This window comes from Eurypyga helias, unplaced genomic scaffold, assembly GCF_000690775.1.
Source record: "Eurypyga helias isolate BGI_N326 unplaced genomic scaffold, ASM69077v1 scaffold43776, whole genome shotgun sequence".
Lineage (NCBI taxonomy): Eukaryota > Metazoa > Chordata > Aves > Eurypygiformes > Eurypygidae > Eurypyga > Eurypyga helias.
In genome coordinates this window covers 8,731-26,302 of record NW_010256812.1, presented here as the reverse complement: position 1 = coordinate 26,302, position 17,572 = coordinate 8,731, and the positions used below count along the sequence as shown (strand labels likewise).

The 17,572-nt window shown below is 41.4% G+C and overlaps 1 protein-coding gene across 1 annotated transcript; it reads left to right on the top strand.

Moving 5' to 3' along the window:
* Positions 1-2,663: 2,663 nt before the first annotated feature.
* GXYLT2 (glucoside xylosyltransferase 2) lies at positions 2,664-14,657 on the top strand. Its single transcript, XM_010153780.1, has 6 exons — positions 2,664-2,847; positions 3,052-3,183; positions 9,588-9,839; positions 10,851-10,974; positions 13,898-14,070; positions 14,332-14,657. The coding sequence occupies exons 1-6, from the start codon at positions 2,707-2,709 to the stop codon at positions 14,512-14,514; spliced, it is 1,005 nt and encodes a 334-aa protein (XP_010152082.1). The 5' UTR covers positions 2,664-2,706; the 3' UTR covers positions 14,515-14,657.
* Positions 14,658-17,572: the final 2,915 nt, after the last annotated feature.

Sequence of the window (17,572 nt, the reverse complement as noted above, 5' to 3'; positions counted from 1 at the left end):
GTGTCAAAAATGTAGGTTGATAACTTAGAATAAAAACAGCTAGCAAGCAAGAAAGAACAGATTGCTATGTAATGAATTTTATCCTTTGTGCAGTTTACCACAGTATTAATGTTCCCCGTCGCTCAAAACAAAGTGTGCATCTTTTGTCTCTTCCCGTTGTGGTATTGTCTAGGCACAGCTGACGGGGTAGTGTTTCAGAAAACTCGTAGCTTCCCAGTATAATTGCATCAACCACTGGTAACTACACGACAAGCAAACTTTGTACTTGTCTTCAATTGGTTTGAAGATGTTGGGTGTATCCTGCAGATCTTTAAGGTATATCCTTTCATCCAGACGTTACTTCTCCCCATACCTTCCCTTCCTCCTTGCACTGTATGTACGTGCATGTATAAGCACAGGGGGGAAGGGGAGCTGTGATGTTCTTTGTATAATCTGCTCGTTTGCCTTCCCAGCAGTTTGACCTTGCCTTTACACCCGCCTCTGCTCAGACTTCTGGATAATAATAGTAATTTTGTAAAGGCTAAGCTAAAATTGGTGTTAAATGCATCCTGCTGTGCCACTCCCTTTCCAGATCACCTTTGTTCTCACAATCCTCTTGGTTTCCTTGTGTACTTGTAAAAGAGATGCAAGATGTTGTATCCCAACATTCTTTTGTACTTTGTTGCTACTTCCCCCAGTAACTGTTGCCCTCCGAGTCCCAGACTGCTTCTGTGGTATTTCAAATACTACCTCGTGCTCCTTTTCTAGGGGAGTTTATTCCTCCTTAGGCCACTGCAGGCTCCTGAACTCCTTCAGCCCAGGCCTTCGTGACGCACAACTACTTATCTCCAAGGCTCAGCTTTCTCCTCCACACTCTGGGACTGGGAGGGTGTTTGTATTGGCTCTTGATGATCTGTAGCTCCCATGGGCTTATGGGACATTCTGCTTTAATTTTTCATAAGATTTGCAAAGAAAAACATAGTGCTTTGGTGTTGGGTTTTGAAATGTTGCAATAAAAGCTTAGAGTTTAGTCCCTCTCATGGTGAATTCCATTGCCACAAGCTCTATCAAAGCAGTTCTCATCCTGCATATGGCTTGGTTCAGAGACTCAATTAAGAGGAAACATTAAAGAGATAGGGAGAAGGGGGGAAAAGGGGAGCTGTCTGAGCAGCTAATTATTCACTTCAATAATTCAGTGGTTTTTACACTAATAGGTTGGAAAGTAAATACCACTTCACATAGATGTAGTATTCCATTATTTATACACTGATGAAATTGGGGTTTAATTAAGACTAAAGCCTAAGACTTTAAACCCTTAATGAAACATGTTGCTTTGTATAGTCAGTAAAGTACCGTCGGCTCGTATTCCTTAACACAGAAGTGGATTACTGTGTAGTATAGAGCACTGTTGTTATACAGAGCAGCATTTTAATGTCTGGATAATGGCAGCTTTATTAATTGTCATTTTTCTCTTTATTTAGAACTTTGGTTTCTAGTATTAGCTTTACTGATTAATTGTAGTATGTAATTGTGTGTGCTGCGAAGAGGCAGGGATTGATGTCCTCTGTTCAGTGATACATCAAGAACTGGTAGTGATCTATTATTAGCCTTTTGAACTCTGCTATAATGATTACGATGCTTGTGATGTAGTTGCTTTGTCAGCACGCATCCGTCTAACGGAGTATAAATGCGATCTGTGTTGGAATGCCAATGCAGTATGGTAGGGTAGAAGCATTCCTGGAGGATGTGATTTTACTTCCATATTGATGGGGGACACGCACAAAACCAAAAGGCCATATTTTCAAAATGTCCTCAGCTCTGCAAAAGAACCCTGTTTTTTCTGGCTACCAAGTAGATTCAGTATGCCTTTTACATGCAGATTCCCCTGTATTCTATCTGAAATTTATTTAAAGCCTGCACAGATTAGTGCTAAGTAAAAAACTCATAGTTTGGCCCTTGTCTGCTTGTGGAATATAATCTGATTCATCTGGGACGTGTAAATATGTTTGTTTTTAAAAATCTCTGTTTTAGCAAAATCTCAGGGATTCCATCGGGTGAATTGGAGAGCAGTCCTTTGAAACTATGCCAGTACCTTCAGGCCAGGATTAAGGCATGCATTTTTAAAAAGCAAAATTAATTAACTGTTAGAATAATTTACATATGGATGGGGTGGATTTTTTTAAAGTATGGATGTCTTCTTCCAGACTAGCTAAAATTTTGGGCACAGTAATGAAATTACAGGATGTAGTTCTGTAACCTACATTGTGTTAGAAAGTCGGCTAGGCAGTAATAAATCCATTCTGGCTTCATAACCTCTAAACTGGGAAACAAAAGTATCATTTGCACAGCGCAGTTTGTTGTCTGGCTGGGGGTGCTGTTGAATTAGTTTCATCTGTGAACAGTGTGCCGTGATATATGCAAATCCAGAAATGTAGGAATAACCAGGAAGAAATCTGAACATAGCATATTTCTTTGTGTTGTGATTTTAGCAGTGTCGGTTTGTACTGTTGACAAAATTGGCATGCCTTTTGCATCTTCTGTGGACAGCTAATCAGAAAAAGAAATTCCTGATGCCCTACATAATGAAGGGGAAGAGAAAAACCCTGACACCTATTAATGCAGAATTCTCTTCATGTTTACCTCAGTAATTTTTATATGCCTATTTATGACTTTTTCAGGAAGCCTGCAGAACAGAAACATTCAAAAGAGCCTTCATCTTTGCAATGCATGCATCTGGCAGTTGTGGCATGTGGGGACCGTCTGGAAGAGACGCTAATCATGCTGAAATCAGCAGTTCTCTTTAGTAACAGGAGGCTCTGTTTTCACATTTTTGCCGAGGATTCCCTTAAGCCCCAGTTTGAGAAGAAGGTGAGTTCCTTGGTCATTTCATAAATAAATAAATGAGTTAGTTGTAAACTGCAAAGCTCTGAGCACAATTGCATTGAAATCAACAAGTAGCAACTCAGAGCTTTTTTACTGTACGAGGTTTATAAATTCCTTATGCATGCATATTTTTTTTTCAAAAAAGCTCCGTACCATGTAGTGTCTAATCCCCCCCCCCGTGTCTTTCAGTTAAAGGAATGGCCTTCCTCATACACAAAGAAGTTTGAACACAACATTTACCCAATAACCTTCTCAGTAGGAAATGCTCAGGAATGGAAAAAGTTATTCAAACCATGTGCTGCCCAGCGCCTTTTTCTTCCGGTAAGGCACCTGGATTTCTGCATAGGTCACTTCAGGAAAAGGTTATTTCCACAGAAAGGAAGCTTTGCTGGTGTAATATTAAAACCATTTTCATGCTGAAACATCTGCTTAAAGATATTTTAATCTGTGCTTTAGCTACTTGAAAAAGGAAAACAGAAATCTAGCCAGCCTCACTTTTTCTCCTGCTAACAAAGAATGTGTGTTTCTTATTTGTCTCTAGTTCCATTAGCCTCTCAGACTCTTAAGGCTCAGTGCAAGAGCTCTTTCAGGGTAGATTCTCTCGGGGTAGATGCTGCATGCCTTCCATAAATCACATTCTTTTCAGTGTGCAGTCATCGTATCCTCTTTACCCACTATCTCCCTTTCCATATGTTAGCCCTAGACTGATGCTTTCAGCAATCCCTTTTCCTTGAGTTCTATTTCTTTTTCCAAGACTGTCAGATTTGCCCTTAAGGTAATAATTCCAGTGTGCTCAAATTCAGATTTCATGCAAGAGCCCTATATATCCTGGGATCCTCAGGTTCACTGAAAATGTGTATTCTTTAATGTATAATACAGTGTCATAAACTTGGAAAATATTTAAGGTTGCTGGAGAGAAAGGAGGTGTTGATAACAACTTTGCATATGCAGAAATATCAGAAATAGAAAGAGCTTTTTCATAAAGTGATTTCTGTGGAATTGAGAGCATCTGTCAAAAATACCTTGTGCATTGCTGTTGATTCGGGTGACTCCAACAAAGTGACATGCTGTTCACATGATCCAGATTTCTTCATTGCTGTCTTATGAGAAATGGTAGGGAGGGCAAAGAATCTTTACTTTCTCAGATGGAAACAATCAGGAGACAGCTGCACGTCCAGATACGTAGGCTATGAATACATATGTGAGAAAATATGTGCTGTCAGCAGTCCTGTTTATCTGCCATTTTAGGGGTAGACTATCAAATGCAGAAAGGCCAGATGGGCTGAAAGTAACTCCAGCTTCAGCAGGGATCCACTCTTCCCAGAGTAAATATTTATATCACCTGGAAAATAATCCCTAAGCGTTAGCTTGTTCAATCCAGACTGTTTGTGAGGATGGACTCAAATGAGATTGTTTTCACTGGATAAACACAGTTCTTTGTTCTTCATATTTCTGTGGTATTTTTTGCCATTTTGGTAGACTCTCATCACAGAAATGGTTTCACTTTTCCTTGTCATCACCCTTCTGATGACAGAAAAGCGTTATGTGTTCATGCTGGTGCCTGGAGGCTGGGCAGTGCTTTTTTTGGTTCCTTTTTTGTCACTCACATGTTGCTGAAGTTCTCCAGTGACTTCCTGTAAGGAATATTAGCCTCTTGCATGTGTCTGAGCTAAACTAGGAGACAGCCTGGACTGCATATTAGCCTCTTGCATGTGTCTGAGCTAAACTAGGAGACAGCCTGGACTGCAAATGTTTGTTACTCTTGGGGAAATTGCAAGGTGTGCTGTGTAGCCAGGCTGAGGTTTATGGCTTTGAATAGGAAGAGTTGTCCCAGAGTAGTTGCAACTGACAATAAATTGATATGGATATAGTAAAGAAAACAAGTTGTAGTAATAGCTGGGGTGGCAAGTGTCCAGATGGACTTTTGGTACTCAAGTTTGCAGCCTGGCAGAATCTTAGGCTGTTTCTGGGTAATTTAAATCACCATTATTTTTACCAGTGCTTGATAAAGAGGTTCTGATTCTCCTTCGAATAAGACACACTGTAGAGATCCAGTCTGCACACAGCAGGAGTGGAGGGTTTCTGCTGTTTAGAGAACTATTTTGACTTGTATTTTAAATAAACACCAGCAGGATATCAGTATCTTTTTTTTTTTTTTTTTCCTTCCCTGTCCTAAGCATTTTCTCCTGCAGTGACATAAAATGTGACTGGATTTAGGGAGGACTCCAGGAGAGCAGTGGTTATCAGCTGTTTAGCCCTCAGTTGTGCAAATTGTCTTGTTCCTGATAATGCTAAGCCCGAGTGGAATGTGGGGCTTTGATTCACAAGTGCCTCTCCTGCCAAAGAAATCTTTCTGCTGCAGCACCAGCAGGCATGTGAAAGTGGACAGGAGGGTATGAGGAATGTGTTCAGGGAAAATGGTGTAAGAATCTTTCAATGGGTTTACTCAGATTAAATGAGCTGTGGGCTGCGATCCTGCAGCTTGTAGTAATGAACTGCATTGTCCTGGGTAGCAAGGTGGATGTACATGTTCTCAACTTGTTGAATCTGCTTGGGTTACTAAAACATTAGAAGATCATGCAGCATCCTACATTTCACAGAAGCATTTAAAAATCAGCTAGAAGGGTTATGCTCTTGGCAATCACTTGAAACTTCTTTGTCATACTAACATGGATGTTAAGACACCAGGTGAAAACCTTTCTTCTGCTCTCATGAACGTTGCATACCACAGAGCTGTCTAGCAGCTGTCTGTATTGCTGCTTTGGAGCTGCCCAAGCAATCAGCTAAAGGATCATTGAAACGCTTAAGGGATTTTTGGATTATTTTAGTTCTAATAGTAACTAACATTTAGAACCTTTCTCAAAACACTTATTCTACTTAAGACCTTCTAAGGTAGATTAGCAATATCCCTAATTATAGGTGTCATCTTGAGTACGCTGAAGGATCCAATGTAGTGGATCAGTGGTAGCAGGTGGAATAGATGCCAGGACCTTATCTAGACCTTATCTCCATTGTAACTTAACTGCTTACTGCAATTAAGTTTAGTAACTCAACTTTGTGGTACTGCTACAGTAGCATCAAGATTTGTGATTTGTCCATCATTTTGGATAAAGCTCTGATAAACTGCCATGCTAGCCATGACAAACCATTAGGTAACACGGCTTCACAACACACCAATATGTGTTTACACAGTAGTGTGTTATTCCTTGCCAACCTTGCTACCGCAGGGAGAATCTATGGCGACAGAAGTTGTGAAATCAAATTACAGATAATTGAGTATTTAAGTGAAGCGTCAGGCTAAATATAGCAAGTTCTGTGCAGAACTTTTTGACAGGTTTACTAAGAATACTGTATATAACTGCAGAAAAACATCACACTTCGTTAAAGCTGTAAGCGCCTGCCGAACGAGGAGGAAGACGAGCACAGTCAAGCCATAGTCCTGACCATTCGTTTCAAAAATCACAGTCTGTCAGGTATGTCTGCGTGGTTTGTGCTAGCAAGCGCGAACTCAGACTACCAGACACAGTCTTGCATTGCTTATGCCGCAGGTCAGATGGGTGTCATTTTTATCCCACAGTCATGTCCCTCTGGTTACCCTCCTGGCAGGCTCGGCGTGATGCCAGCCCTAGCCGTGCAGCGTCTGGCTCAGACAGAGCAGGCTGGAGCAAGGTCTAGGTACCCAGCCTGGCCTTCTGCTTCTCAGCTGCTTTTGGCATTGAAAATCAGCAGAGTCAAAAATTCATCATCCTCTCTGGTAGGCTTTTGAATGAGTAAAAGCTAAATATTATTTTAAGGGCTGTGTAAAGCCTAAAATATTTTTTTGAAAACTCTCTAGGTTTGGGAACAGAGCTACCTGAAAGCTTTGGGACACTGAGAATGCCAGTTACTTAAATGAATACCTATTAATAATAGCCAGAGGGGGATGTGATCAATTCAAACTGACATGTGCCTAAAATATTTTTTTGAAAACTCTCTAGGTTTGGGAACAGAGCTACCTGAAAGCTTTGGGACACTGAGAATGCCAGAGTTATTTAAATGAATAACTACTAATAATAGCCAGAGGGGGATGTGATCAATTCAAACTGACGTGTGTAGGTTTTTAAATAAGTCTTAACACTTCCTGTGTGGAAGAGAAAGGTGTGAAGGGCTCAAAGGAAGTAGCATGGCTTTTCTTTTAGCCTGTTGGGTGTCACTGCAGGGCAACACCTTGGACACAGGAGAGGGACAAATCTTTTGACAAACCAGGAAGGAGAGCATGTGAATCCTGAGTGGAGGAATACAAGGCGGAAGGCGTGGGGTCAAACGCTGGTAGGCACCCGCTTCACAGAGGACTGAAATACCTGCTTGGATACATGCACATTTAGGAAAGTTATTACAGTCCGTTGGCTTCCACAGACATAAATTTATTTGTATATTTAAGGTCGCTGAAGGAACAGTTTTCTGCTGGAAGAAGCAGTGCCCAGGCTGTCACTTAGGCTTGGGAGGAGTGTCTTATATGCACCCAGTAAACTCCCCCCTTAACCCTCTGCTGCAGAGTGCCTGAGCTTGTCTCTACCAGGACACCCTTAGATAAAATCTTACGTGGGGCACAGTGTGCTGTGGATGCCTCAGACAAAATCTAACAGCATCTGCTCATTGTGTTCACGTGCTTTCTCCTGTCTCAGACTAGATTTTGGGGTGATTCTTCATTTTAATATATTTTGATTTTATATAACTTCTTATGGTAGGCTCCTGTGAATTAGGGTTTTTGGGTGCTACAGACTAATATACAATATCCAGAGTATCCTGAAGGTGAAAAAGCTGTTAATCTTTTCAACTGCCTGTTTTATATTGATTTACTCTTAAAGTAGCTGTCTTTTTTATTTTTTTCACTTTTTTTTTTTTAGTGCTGGACTCCAGGATAGTTAATATTTGCAAATATTTACCTCTGACCTCTTAGTGTGTTATTTAACTATTTCTATCACTCATTTATTGATACCTCCCTATGTTGTTTTGTATTTTTTTGTGGAAAAATGGTGTATTACTGTAGCCTTCCATCCAGCAGAATGATCTGGGTTGTGTTCGACTTGTTGGAGTTTCTTGTGAGCATAACTTTTGGCAAAAGTACAGTGAAACTTGCCTTCTCTTGTGGATGCCCCATCCCTGGAAGTGTCCAAGGCCAGGCTGGATGAGGCTTGGAGCAACCTGGTCTAGTGGAAGGTGTCCCTGCCCATGGCAGGGGGGTTGGAACTAGATGGGCTTTAAAGTCCCTTCCAACCCAAACAGTTCTGTGATTCTATGATTCTCCTGCTTGTCCCGCTGTGTAGGAAGAACATGTAGTGATGTCAGAAATACAGGGCAAGGATTTGTAAAACTTGGCTAAATGTCAGTCTGAATCCCAAAGTATTCAGTCAGGTGAAAAATCTCATTTAAGTCCATACTCACGGATTTGGCATCTTAGTGGATGCCTGTTGAGCATGCTTAAAGGTAATTTTTCTCCCCACTTGTTCAAAATCTTAATGTTGTTCACTCTATTTCACAGTTAATCTCCAGCCACAATACGTTTCAATTGATGTAAAAGTCAATCGCTTCAGTAAAATTTATTGTTACCTGCATAAATCGGGAGATTCTGTCATTAGTATCATTGCAACTGAATAAAGTGTGATTGTTGTTCCACAACATGGTGACAATCAATAGCCTTTTGGATTTGCTTTTCAAAAGAAAGAAAGGGATAGAAATTGGGGTTTTGTCTGAGACCACAGTAAGAAAATTTCAGTCCTTCAAGAATTTTTGAACAGTTTTAGCAAATAATGGAGAAGAGCAACAAAAATGCAGTTGGACCTGACGGTCAGCTTTAGCTAATGATATTGATTACTTAACAATCAACCTTACAGGTAGCTGGTGCAAACATCCAGGGATTTGGACTTGGAGTGTAGAAGCACTGTATAATTTGCCCTACTAAACTCAGGGAGTGAGCATGTAAGGATGTGGATAGCCACAAGGGGGAACATTGTCAGCAAGAAGAGATTAAATATCCTGAATCTAATTTACAGTTCGCACCCTTCTGACTTGACTAATTTTACTGTGGTTGTTCCTGACATAGAGTCTGATATCAGAGATCAGACTCTGACCTTGTAAGTTTTAATATGACATTTTTATTTACCAAACAAATGTTGGTCTTCGGGAGGATGCATACACATTTTTGTGATCTATAGGGTTTCCTTAATTAGTGTGAAACGTTTGAATGTAGTAATACTGAATGTAAGTCTTCTAGGAGCACAGGTTGTAATAGGAAAACCTGACATTAGAAAGTCATAAGGAAACAGGATAGCAAATGGAGATGAAAAGTATTTACACTTGCTTACTCTTTCTGTTTCACTGCTGACAGATCTTGAAAACAACTAACAAAGCCATGTAAACATATATTCTTTGCGTTTTATTTCTGCACTGGTACTGAGTAGTCCTTGAAGGTATTTTTGCGAGCTCAGTGGATTACTGTTTCATACCCAGCTTCTGTGGTCTGGGAGCTGTTTTGCTGTGCAGTTCAAAGCCAAAGAACACAAAACAAACAACAAGCCAATAACCTGATAGCTGTTGTTCCTATGTGTAATTGCATTTAGCTGATAAATCAATAACGTCTTTCAAATTATCAGTTTAAAATAAAAGTACCTTTTGTCAATAATCTTCCTTTTTGTTGTCTGGTTGCTTTTTCATCTCTTCCTCTCCTCACTGTGCCAACCCAAAAGGTCATTTTAAAGGATGTGGATTCTCTCCTTTATGTGGACACTGATGTTCTCTTCCTGAGGCCCATCGATGACATCTGGCACATCCTGAAAGAGTTCAACTCAACACAGCTAGCTGCTATGGCGCCAGAGCACGAAATACCAAAGATTGGCTGGTACAGTCGATTTGCACGTCACCCTTATTATGGGACAACTGGAGTCAATTCTGGAGTGATGCTAATGAATTTAACACGGATACGCAACACTCAGTTCAAGGTGAGAAGAAATGCAGCTGTTGCGGAAACTAATGGTTTATGTATTTTTCATATCCGGTAAAAATTAGCATGAAGTTATGTAAAGTTTGCAATATGAAGTATCTGAAAAATACAGAATATATATAATCGGATTATAAAAGCAATTATAGTCAAAATTATTATTAAAACAAGGGAAACTTCCTCAGGAGGCTGGAGCACAGAACTTGTAGATGAAGCGGGCTGTTAGCATAGTAAATATGGTTTTTCAACATTTCTTTTTCCCTTGAAAGATACACAAAAGAATAAACTTAAGGCCCTTCAGTGCAGTCGCTGTATTGTTTTTAAAATTGGAAAGCTTGATGTAAATATCCAGAGAAACTGGTAATTTTTTGCATCTGCTGTAAACAGAATTTCGTATTCTGCTGCAGATCAAGTGACGCCATGATCTGATATAAATGAGAAGGGAACATTTTCACTGACATCTGACATCTCCCCTCTTTTGTGAAAGACCTGACTTGTGCAATCTCTGTTTGTTTCACTGAGCACGTATTCTCTAATCTCCTTAAAAACTTTATTTACCACAAGCGGTCTTGTTCCCAGTCAAGGTTTCCTCTACCTTTACAGGAAAAGCTTGAGTAAAAAACCTTTGCTCTTAATGTCCTCATTCCCAGGGAAGATAATGTTTAGTCTGCGTTTTTCTTCGCTCTATACCTCAGTTTTCATCTTGTCCCTGCATTTTTCCATTTTTCCCCTTTTTCTCCCTCCTGTTGCTCAGAACAGGAAGATCGTGAATAGCAGGAGCTGACATCAGAGCTCGCCCCAGGAGACCTTGCTTTCCTGTTGCGATAAACAGGAGCACAGTCAGCTCTGCTGTTCCAGCCCTATCCAGGTCCAACATTCCCTGTCAGTTCTTCATTTTTCACCTAGGTATCTGGCATGGCTTAGCAGACTTGCAGATATGTGGGTGCCACACTGAGTCATATATCACAACACTGTTCATGGCATTAACCTGTTCTGTTTGTCTGCCCTGCAGAACAGCATGATGCCGAGTGGTTTGACTTGGGAGGAAATGTTGTATCCATTATACCAAAAGTACAAAAATTACATTACATGGGGAGACCAGGATCTACTAAATATAATTTTTTACTTTAACCCAGGTAAGTAATGATTCTTGGAGTCATGATTACGTGTGTTAAGAAAATTTCTTGAACTTGAAAAATGTAAAAAAAAAAAAAAAGGTGCTATTTGTTATTTATACTGTGCATAATGTACTCTGACATGACGTTGATGTGTAAGCGCACCTGGGATTTACAACCTGTGAATGTACTGCTGAAAATGGTGCAGGTAGTGGGGCTCAGTCTTGGTTCCATTGATAATGTAAATCTCTTTTCTGGAGGTTCTGAGAAAATAAGGAAGTGTAACATTAATGATCACATACGGGAATGAAGTTCAAGTTGTACGTGTGCTTAAGAGCATCGCTGGACCAGGGCCTAGCTGAAAAAAAAGTTTTGTTTCAGATGTTTCTCTAAATGTGGAGTTCCCAAACTTTCTCCAAACCTATGCGTTGTTCTTCTGAAATTCAGTTGAATTCTGGTATTTATGCAAATGAGTAACAAAGCAAATACAAACAGAAAATGGACCCACCCATTGAAATATCTCCTCTGCAACTGTTGCTCTCCCTACTTTTGAACCTTCACTAAAGGTTTCTTTTTGAGAAAGATGCTTCCAGCCTCTCAGCTGAACATTCCAGCCTCAGCAGGCAGTCAATTCCAGTGACATTCTCATGTGTATTTCCAAGGAGCTGGAAAATTTAGGCATCTTTATTTTAAAGGGGTGTGACTTTTTCCACAAGTGCTGAGACAGTTTCTGGAAATTCAGCCCCTAGTAAGAATTTTGCACTGATCACACAGAAATTACTTCAGGCACTTCCAAAACCAGAAACATCTGAACAGGATTTCAAAATTGTAGCATAGTACGTGCTTCCCAAAGAAGCTGAGAACCTTATTTCGTGCTTTGGAATGGATGCTGAATATCCATTCTTATTTGCTTTTCCTTGTTTCCTATGTGACCTTGTATTCCCCTGGGTAATCTTAAGAACAGAATAAGTTTGGCTTTATCTTCGTTTATTCTGTTCTCTTCTCTTTTTTTCTCTAAGGATTCATAGGGTAGGTAATTGGATATACCCAAATCCAGGCAAATAAAAGGAGACAGCAAAAGCAAAGCACTAAGCTAACATCTGTTTAGTGCAGACAGATGTCAGACATCAGTGTCCCTGGTACACCGTGAATTGCCCTCAATCCTAGGGAAAAAATAAAGTTAAAGGAATCTTCATTATGAAAACATAAATTAATTTCCAAAAAGAAATGAATGTTATAGGAATAGGGTCTACAGGAGGAAGACGAAGGTGAAGCCACAGTAGTGGTGAAGTCAAACTCAAGCTGCCGACTTACGTGTGGAGAAAAAAACCTAAAGATTTCACAAAGATTTTAATTTTGTGATGAGAATATACTCTATCAAATCCACTCATTGAGACTCTTCTGCACCACAGTCTTTTTCTTGTAAGTGGTAAATAATTTTTTACGATTTACACAACATCAGACTGCACAAGAAAAGAAACCATAAGAACTGGATTCAATTAAAACAGAAAAGTAGGTTTTCCCAAGGTTATAAACTGCTTGGTTGTTGAGACGGGCCTGGGAAGGAGTCACTCAAGACTGCTGCAGGTGGCTTTTTATAGATGCAGTGCACAGGCTTGAAAACACCCAGATCTGTGTTACCTGGGGCCTAAAGAGATGCACCCGTTTTCCCATCTCTGAAGGCTGTTGTGATGATTCATGGATCTGAAAGCTCACCGAGCAGCTAGAGCTTGACTCCAGCTGTGGCAGCAAAAATGCACAAAAGCATCACGTCGAGAAGGTCCAGAGTACTCAAGTGACATGTACCAAAGCAAATAAGCACCTGATGACATCCTCTCGCTGCAGTGACCTGCTGATGAGCTGTACTTGCAAACATCTGTTCAGGGTTACCAAAAGGATCCCCGTTAATGGTAACAGGGTTTGGAACAGGCGTTACTGCTCTTCCTGCCCTTTCAGCATCGCTGGGGAGCAATTCTGAATGTGTGATGGCTCAGACTGAATGGAAACCTCTTGCAGTCTCCCCTTTCTGGAGAAGTCTCCTGGTAGAGAGGCCTCAAGGGAAGAAGTGTTTCAGAACCTTTCTCTCCTACTTCTTCAAGAACCACCCAGGACCAGCTGCAGACTTCCTGGGAAGTGGAGAAGGGCCAAGTGAGGGATTCAATCTTCAGTACTTCTGACACGACCTGCTGACATAGTGCAGTGATTCACTGTACTCCATTCCTGAGGCAAAAAGGTCACAGGGACTGGTGTGATTTATTATAAGCATATTGCAAACACTGTGGGTGCATGGAGAAAGTTTAGAAACAAATCGGTAGGAGAAGGGAATTTATAAGCCTTTTCGAAAAATTAGGCTTATCTTTAAATAACCTGGACCTGTGAAATTAATGGATGACAACTTTTAGGACTCTGGATAAAATATACTACCGCTTATGCTCTGCTGTATCTCAATATAACAAATTGTCATAGCCTCAGGGGAATGGTCAGCAGCAAACATTGGACATACTTTACAAGCTTTCCCAGGGATTCTCCAGAAGGGTACAGGATTTTGCATAACCCCCACTGCTGGGTGTGCTTCCTTAGTCATGTCTGTATACTTGAGAACGCTGGGTAGTGCCACCTGGTGTGCTCTCTCCAGGTTTGATTGTCACTTCTAGCTTCATACAATGCCCTCTTGGTTTATATTGGCCCGCAGTCTTTGTGCTGCCCTCTCTTCCTGCTCTTTTGGGTCAGAGAGTGCTGAGGTGTGTATAGTCATCCCCTGAGGAAAGGAAGCTTCTGTGTCTGGCTGCTGCTTGGGGTATTTGCAAAAGTAACTGCATGTTTTTCTGATTGTCAGTCCCAGCTTTTTCACAGATGTGGTTTAATTTGTTGTAACTCGTTTGATGTGTCTTTTTTTCTTTTTTGTCCCCTCCCACCTGCCGTCTCCCCTGACTGACATTGGCAGAGTGTCTCTATGTGTTCCCGTGTCAGTGGAACTACCGGCCTGATCACTGTATGTATGGAAGCAACTGTAAAGGTGCAGAAGAAGAAGGTGTCTCTATTCTGCACGGAAACCGAGGTGTCTACCATGATGACAAACAACCTACCTTCAAAGCCCTCTATGAAGTGATACGTGACGTAAGTTGTCTATCTCGACAGGGGCAGCTGTTACTGCAAGTGTCCTGCGTTACCCGGGTTGCTCAGGTTGCTGTTCCAGCAGGCCAGGCTGAGCGCGGCTGCGCTTTGTGTGCGTGTGCCGGGTTAGTGGGGTGGGTTTGGTAGTTGGGGAGGGGCCACAGGGGTGGCTTTATAAAGCTTTATCTTAGAGAAGCTTCTCCAATGCCATTTTGTAACTATGAAAACTAATAATTCTCTTTTTTTTTCTTTTCTCTTCTTTAGTTTCCATTTGAAGACAATCTCTTCCAGTCTTTGTACTACCCTCTGCAGTCTAAGTTTCTGGATACAGTGCACACCTTATGTGGGAGAATTCCACAAGTGTTTCTGAAGCAAATTGAGAAAACTATGAAGAAGGTGTATGAAAATCGTGTCATTGTCTACTTGGGGGCCAACCACAGATACTAAATGTAGCTATATTTTTACGCAGAGTTTGGAATTCTTGCACTCCCACCTCATGAAGCATACAATGAAGTGTATGACCTCTTGTGCTGAGACTCAGAATTAAAATATTTTCCTTATCCAGTTTCCTAATAACCCCTGAAATTACAAAACCAGAAGAAATCCTAGATGGCTGTCTGAACTGTCCTTTCTTAGGCCGTGTGTTCTCTTCCTACATTTCTCTTGATTGCAACAGGGAGAGTTGACGATTCTCACTTTCATTTGACGTGTTCCATTTGGTTATTTGTTTAGGAACAGCTGTATTCACTGCAGCTTTTCTTCAAGTTGTGCAAGAGCTCGTACTTATCTGAGGCTTTACAAAGAAGACATGGTATGACCTCTGTAACGTATAGGGAATATAACTCTTCAAATGATAGGGCAAATGTTCTTGACTCATGAGAATGCTGAATTACAGGAAAGATCACTCTTGTGGTAGGATGAGTTAAAGTCTACTATAGTAAAGGGAAAGTATTTGCTTAAAATTGCACTTCTGTCTGAAGGTGTATTACCCGCTATTCTTCACATGTAGGATCCAAGATTTCTCGTACTTAAAAAGATCAGGGGAATAGAAGTGCCTATTTATTTTGTATTTTACAGCACTTTTTGTCTAGTGATTGTCATTCTTTCCCTCTGCTCTTCAGTAGTTTTGTGAGGGCTTCTCATGAAAGAATTAGAAGGCAAGTAATTTCAGCATAGGTAGGAAAACTGTGTACAAGAAATGGGAGGGGGATGCAGTGGAGGCTGTGGCACCTGCACAGCTAATGGAGAAAAGCGAATCCTTTGTTGTGTGGAGCACAGTCAAGATCTCCGCCTCCACTGTCTTACAGTTCTAAGAATGTATGCCCTAATTTGGTAATGCTAATTACATTAGACACAGTTCAAGAATATTGTAAATGTAGAGTACAAAGCCAGGTACTATTGATCTCTTTTTCCTCTCTAATGAACCCTCTTTAATTGTTATTTACTGCACAGAAACAATGGTGTGCCAACAACCGTTCTTCTGTCCCTATGCAGGGAGACTGAGGATGCTGCCTCTGTCCCCCCTTTTCTGCTTCACCAGAATCCTGGGGCATAGAAGTGCATTTCTGCCTGGCACTTTCATTCCTGGAAGTAGAGTTTTATGCTAGGATCAGAATGAATAGCCTCCAAGCGAAGGAGGATAGAAGATGGCTTTGATCTTTATTTAAAACACTTCATTGAGCTTGGATTTCGAATGTATGATGATCATCTGACGATATGCCCAGACGAGCTGATTAAGACTTGCAGTAGCTGAAAGCTGCCTGGGACAAGTCTCTGGGGAACTGAGAGTGAGGACACTCTTAAAGAGCAGTGATCCAAGAGCAGACTCCAGAGGGTATTTCCTAAGGGTAAGCCTTGAGGGGTGTGTGTAGGGGAGTGCCTGAAGAAAACGGCAGAGAAAATTATCTTGCTTTCCAGTCTGTTCAGCAAAAACAATTGGCCATTGCTTGGAACTACTCGCTTTTAGATCTAGCAGGCAAAGTCAAAGAGTTTTGAGGAGGGTGAGATAGGTGAGGCTTTTTTCTAGTGAAAGGAAAACTGGTACAGGTTGTATATCCTGCACATGCAACATACATTTATTAGACGGAAATATCTGGGGGGTGTGGATGAGGGAAAGGATATGTTTCCCAAGTTAAAAAGCGGGACTTCTGAAGAATTGTGGTTTTGGGGGCTTCTACCCCATCCAGTCAGAACTGATGCACAGTGTCATAAGAAGACAGTCTCCAAGAGAAAGTCCTTCTAGCTTTCACATTCCTCTCTCCCTGTGTGGCAGCTCAGAGGAGGGAAAATGCCGGCCTGGCTGGCATCTTGGGCTGCCAGATAAACAGGCTGTACGCAGGCTGAAGTGCCGACACGCTTTCTGCAAACACTAGAGTGTGAACACGCCTGTGACGCAGCCGTCAGCGTGCTGGGTGCATGACAGCATGGCAAACAGCATCACTGGAGTCATCTCGGCAGAGGAGGTGTGGAGATGGAGGCTTGGAACAAGGGGCATACGCTCTTGGTCCTAGCCATTTCCCTGCTGGTCTGTGCTAGTCCTCGCAGGCAAACACAAACGTCTGTCATTTGCGCCTCTGTGTGCTGCCAATTCTAATCAGGCTCGTTTCTGGCTCAGATGGGATATCTCGGGGTCTTTGTCACTTAAGTGTGAATCGACATGCAAAGGGCAGGGCAGCTCTGCATCTACTTTGATTGAAATCCCGCGACCCAGAAAGGCATTTAAGCTTATGCATCGACATTACTGTCTCTCACCACTTGCCTTAGTATTTTCTATTTCAGCTGAAGTTTTAGTCGCCACTTAAAAGAAACAGTATGCTTCTAGGAACAGAGAAAAGTTTGTAACCCGAATGAACCCTGCAGACTCAGGACGAGAAGGCAATGGAAGGAAAAATTCAGCATGCTGGTTTAAAACAAGTTGCTGATCACATAAGCCTAACAGACAGCAGGTAAACCTTTTGGGCTAGCCATACGGAGTGCTCGTAAAAAATACTAGCTTGCTTTTTGCTCCTTATTTTCAAGTGTCGCGGTAAAGCTGCCTGTAGGTCAAGTGAGGATAGATGAGATGCATGCTGGGCGCTCTGAATTCCTCATTTCTCCGGTATCGACAGGCCGCAGAAAGTTGCAGAGCAGAAGTTTTGTTGCCCAGCCAGTTGCAGCTCTGGTGCTGAGCCTCTGAAGTTCAGGAGGCTGTGGTTGTGTAAGCTGTGATTCAGCAGAACCCTGCAACTATGGGCACATTAAAATGAAGGAATGGAATTTACAAAACAAAGGCATTACTGCATATAACATGATCAGAGATTAAACTAGTGCTTTTTATGTTCACGGGAGGTGCTGCATTGGGTTTAGAAAGAGCTGTGTTATGTTCTCAACAGCTATTAAAATATATGAAGTATATGCTTTAACTGAAGACTTTTGTTAATGTAATATCAACTTGCAGGAAGAATGGGGGAGGTTCCCCCCTGCTGTGCTTTTTCTAAGAAAAAAGCTCTAATTTCAGCTCTCCAAA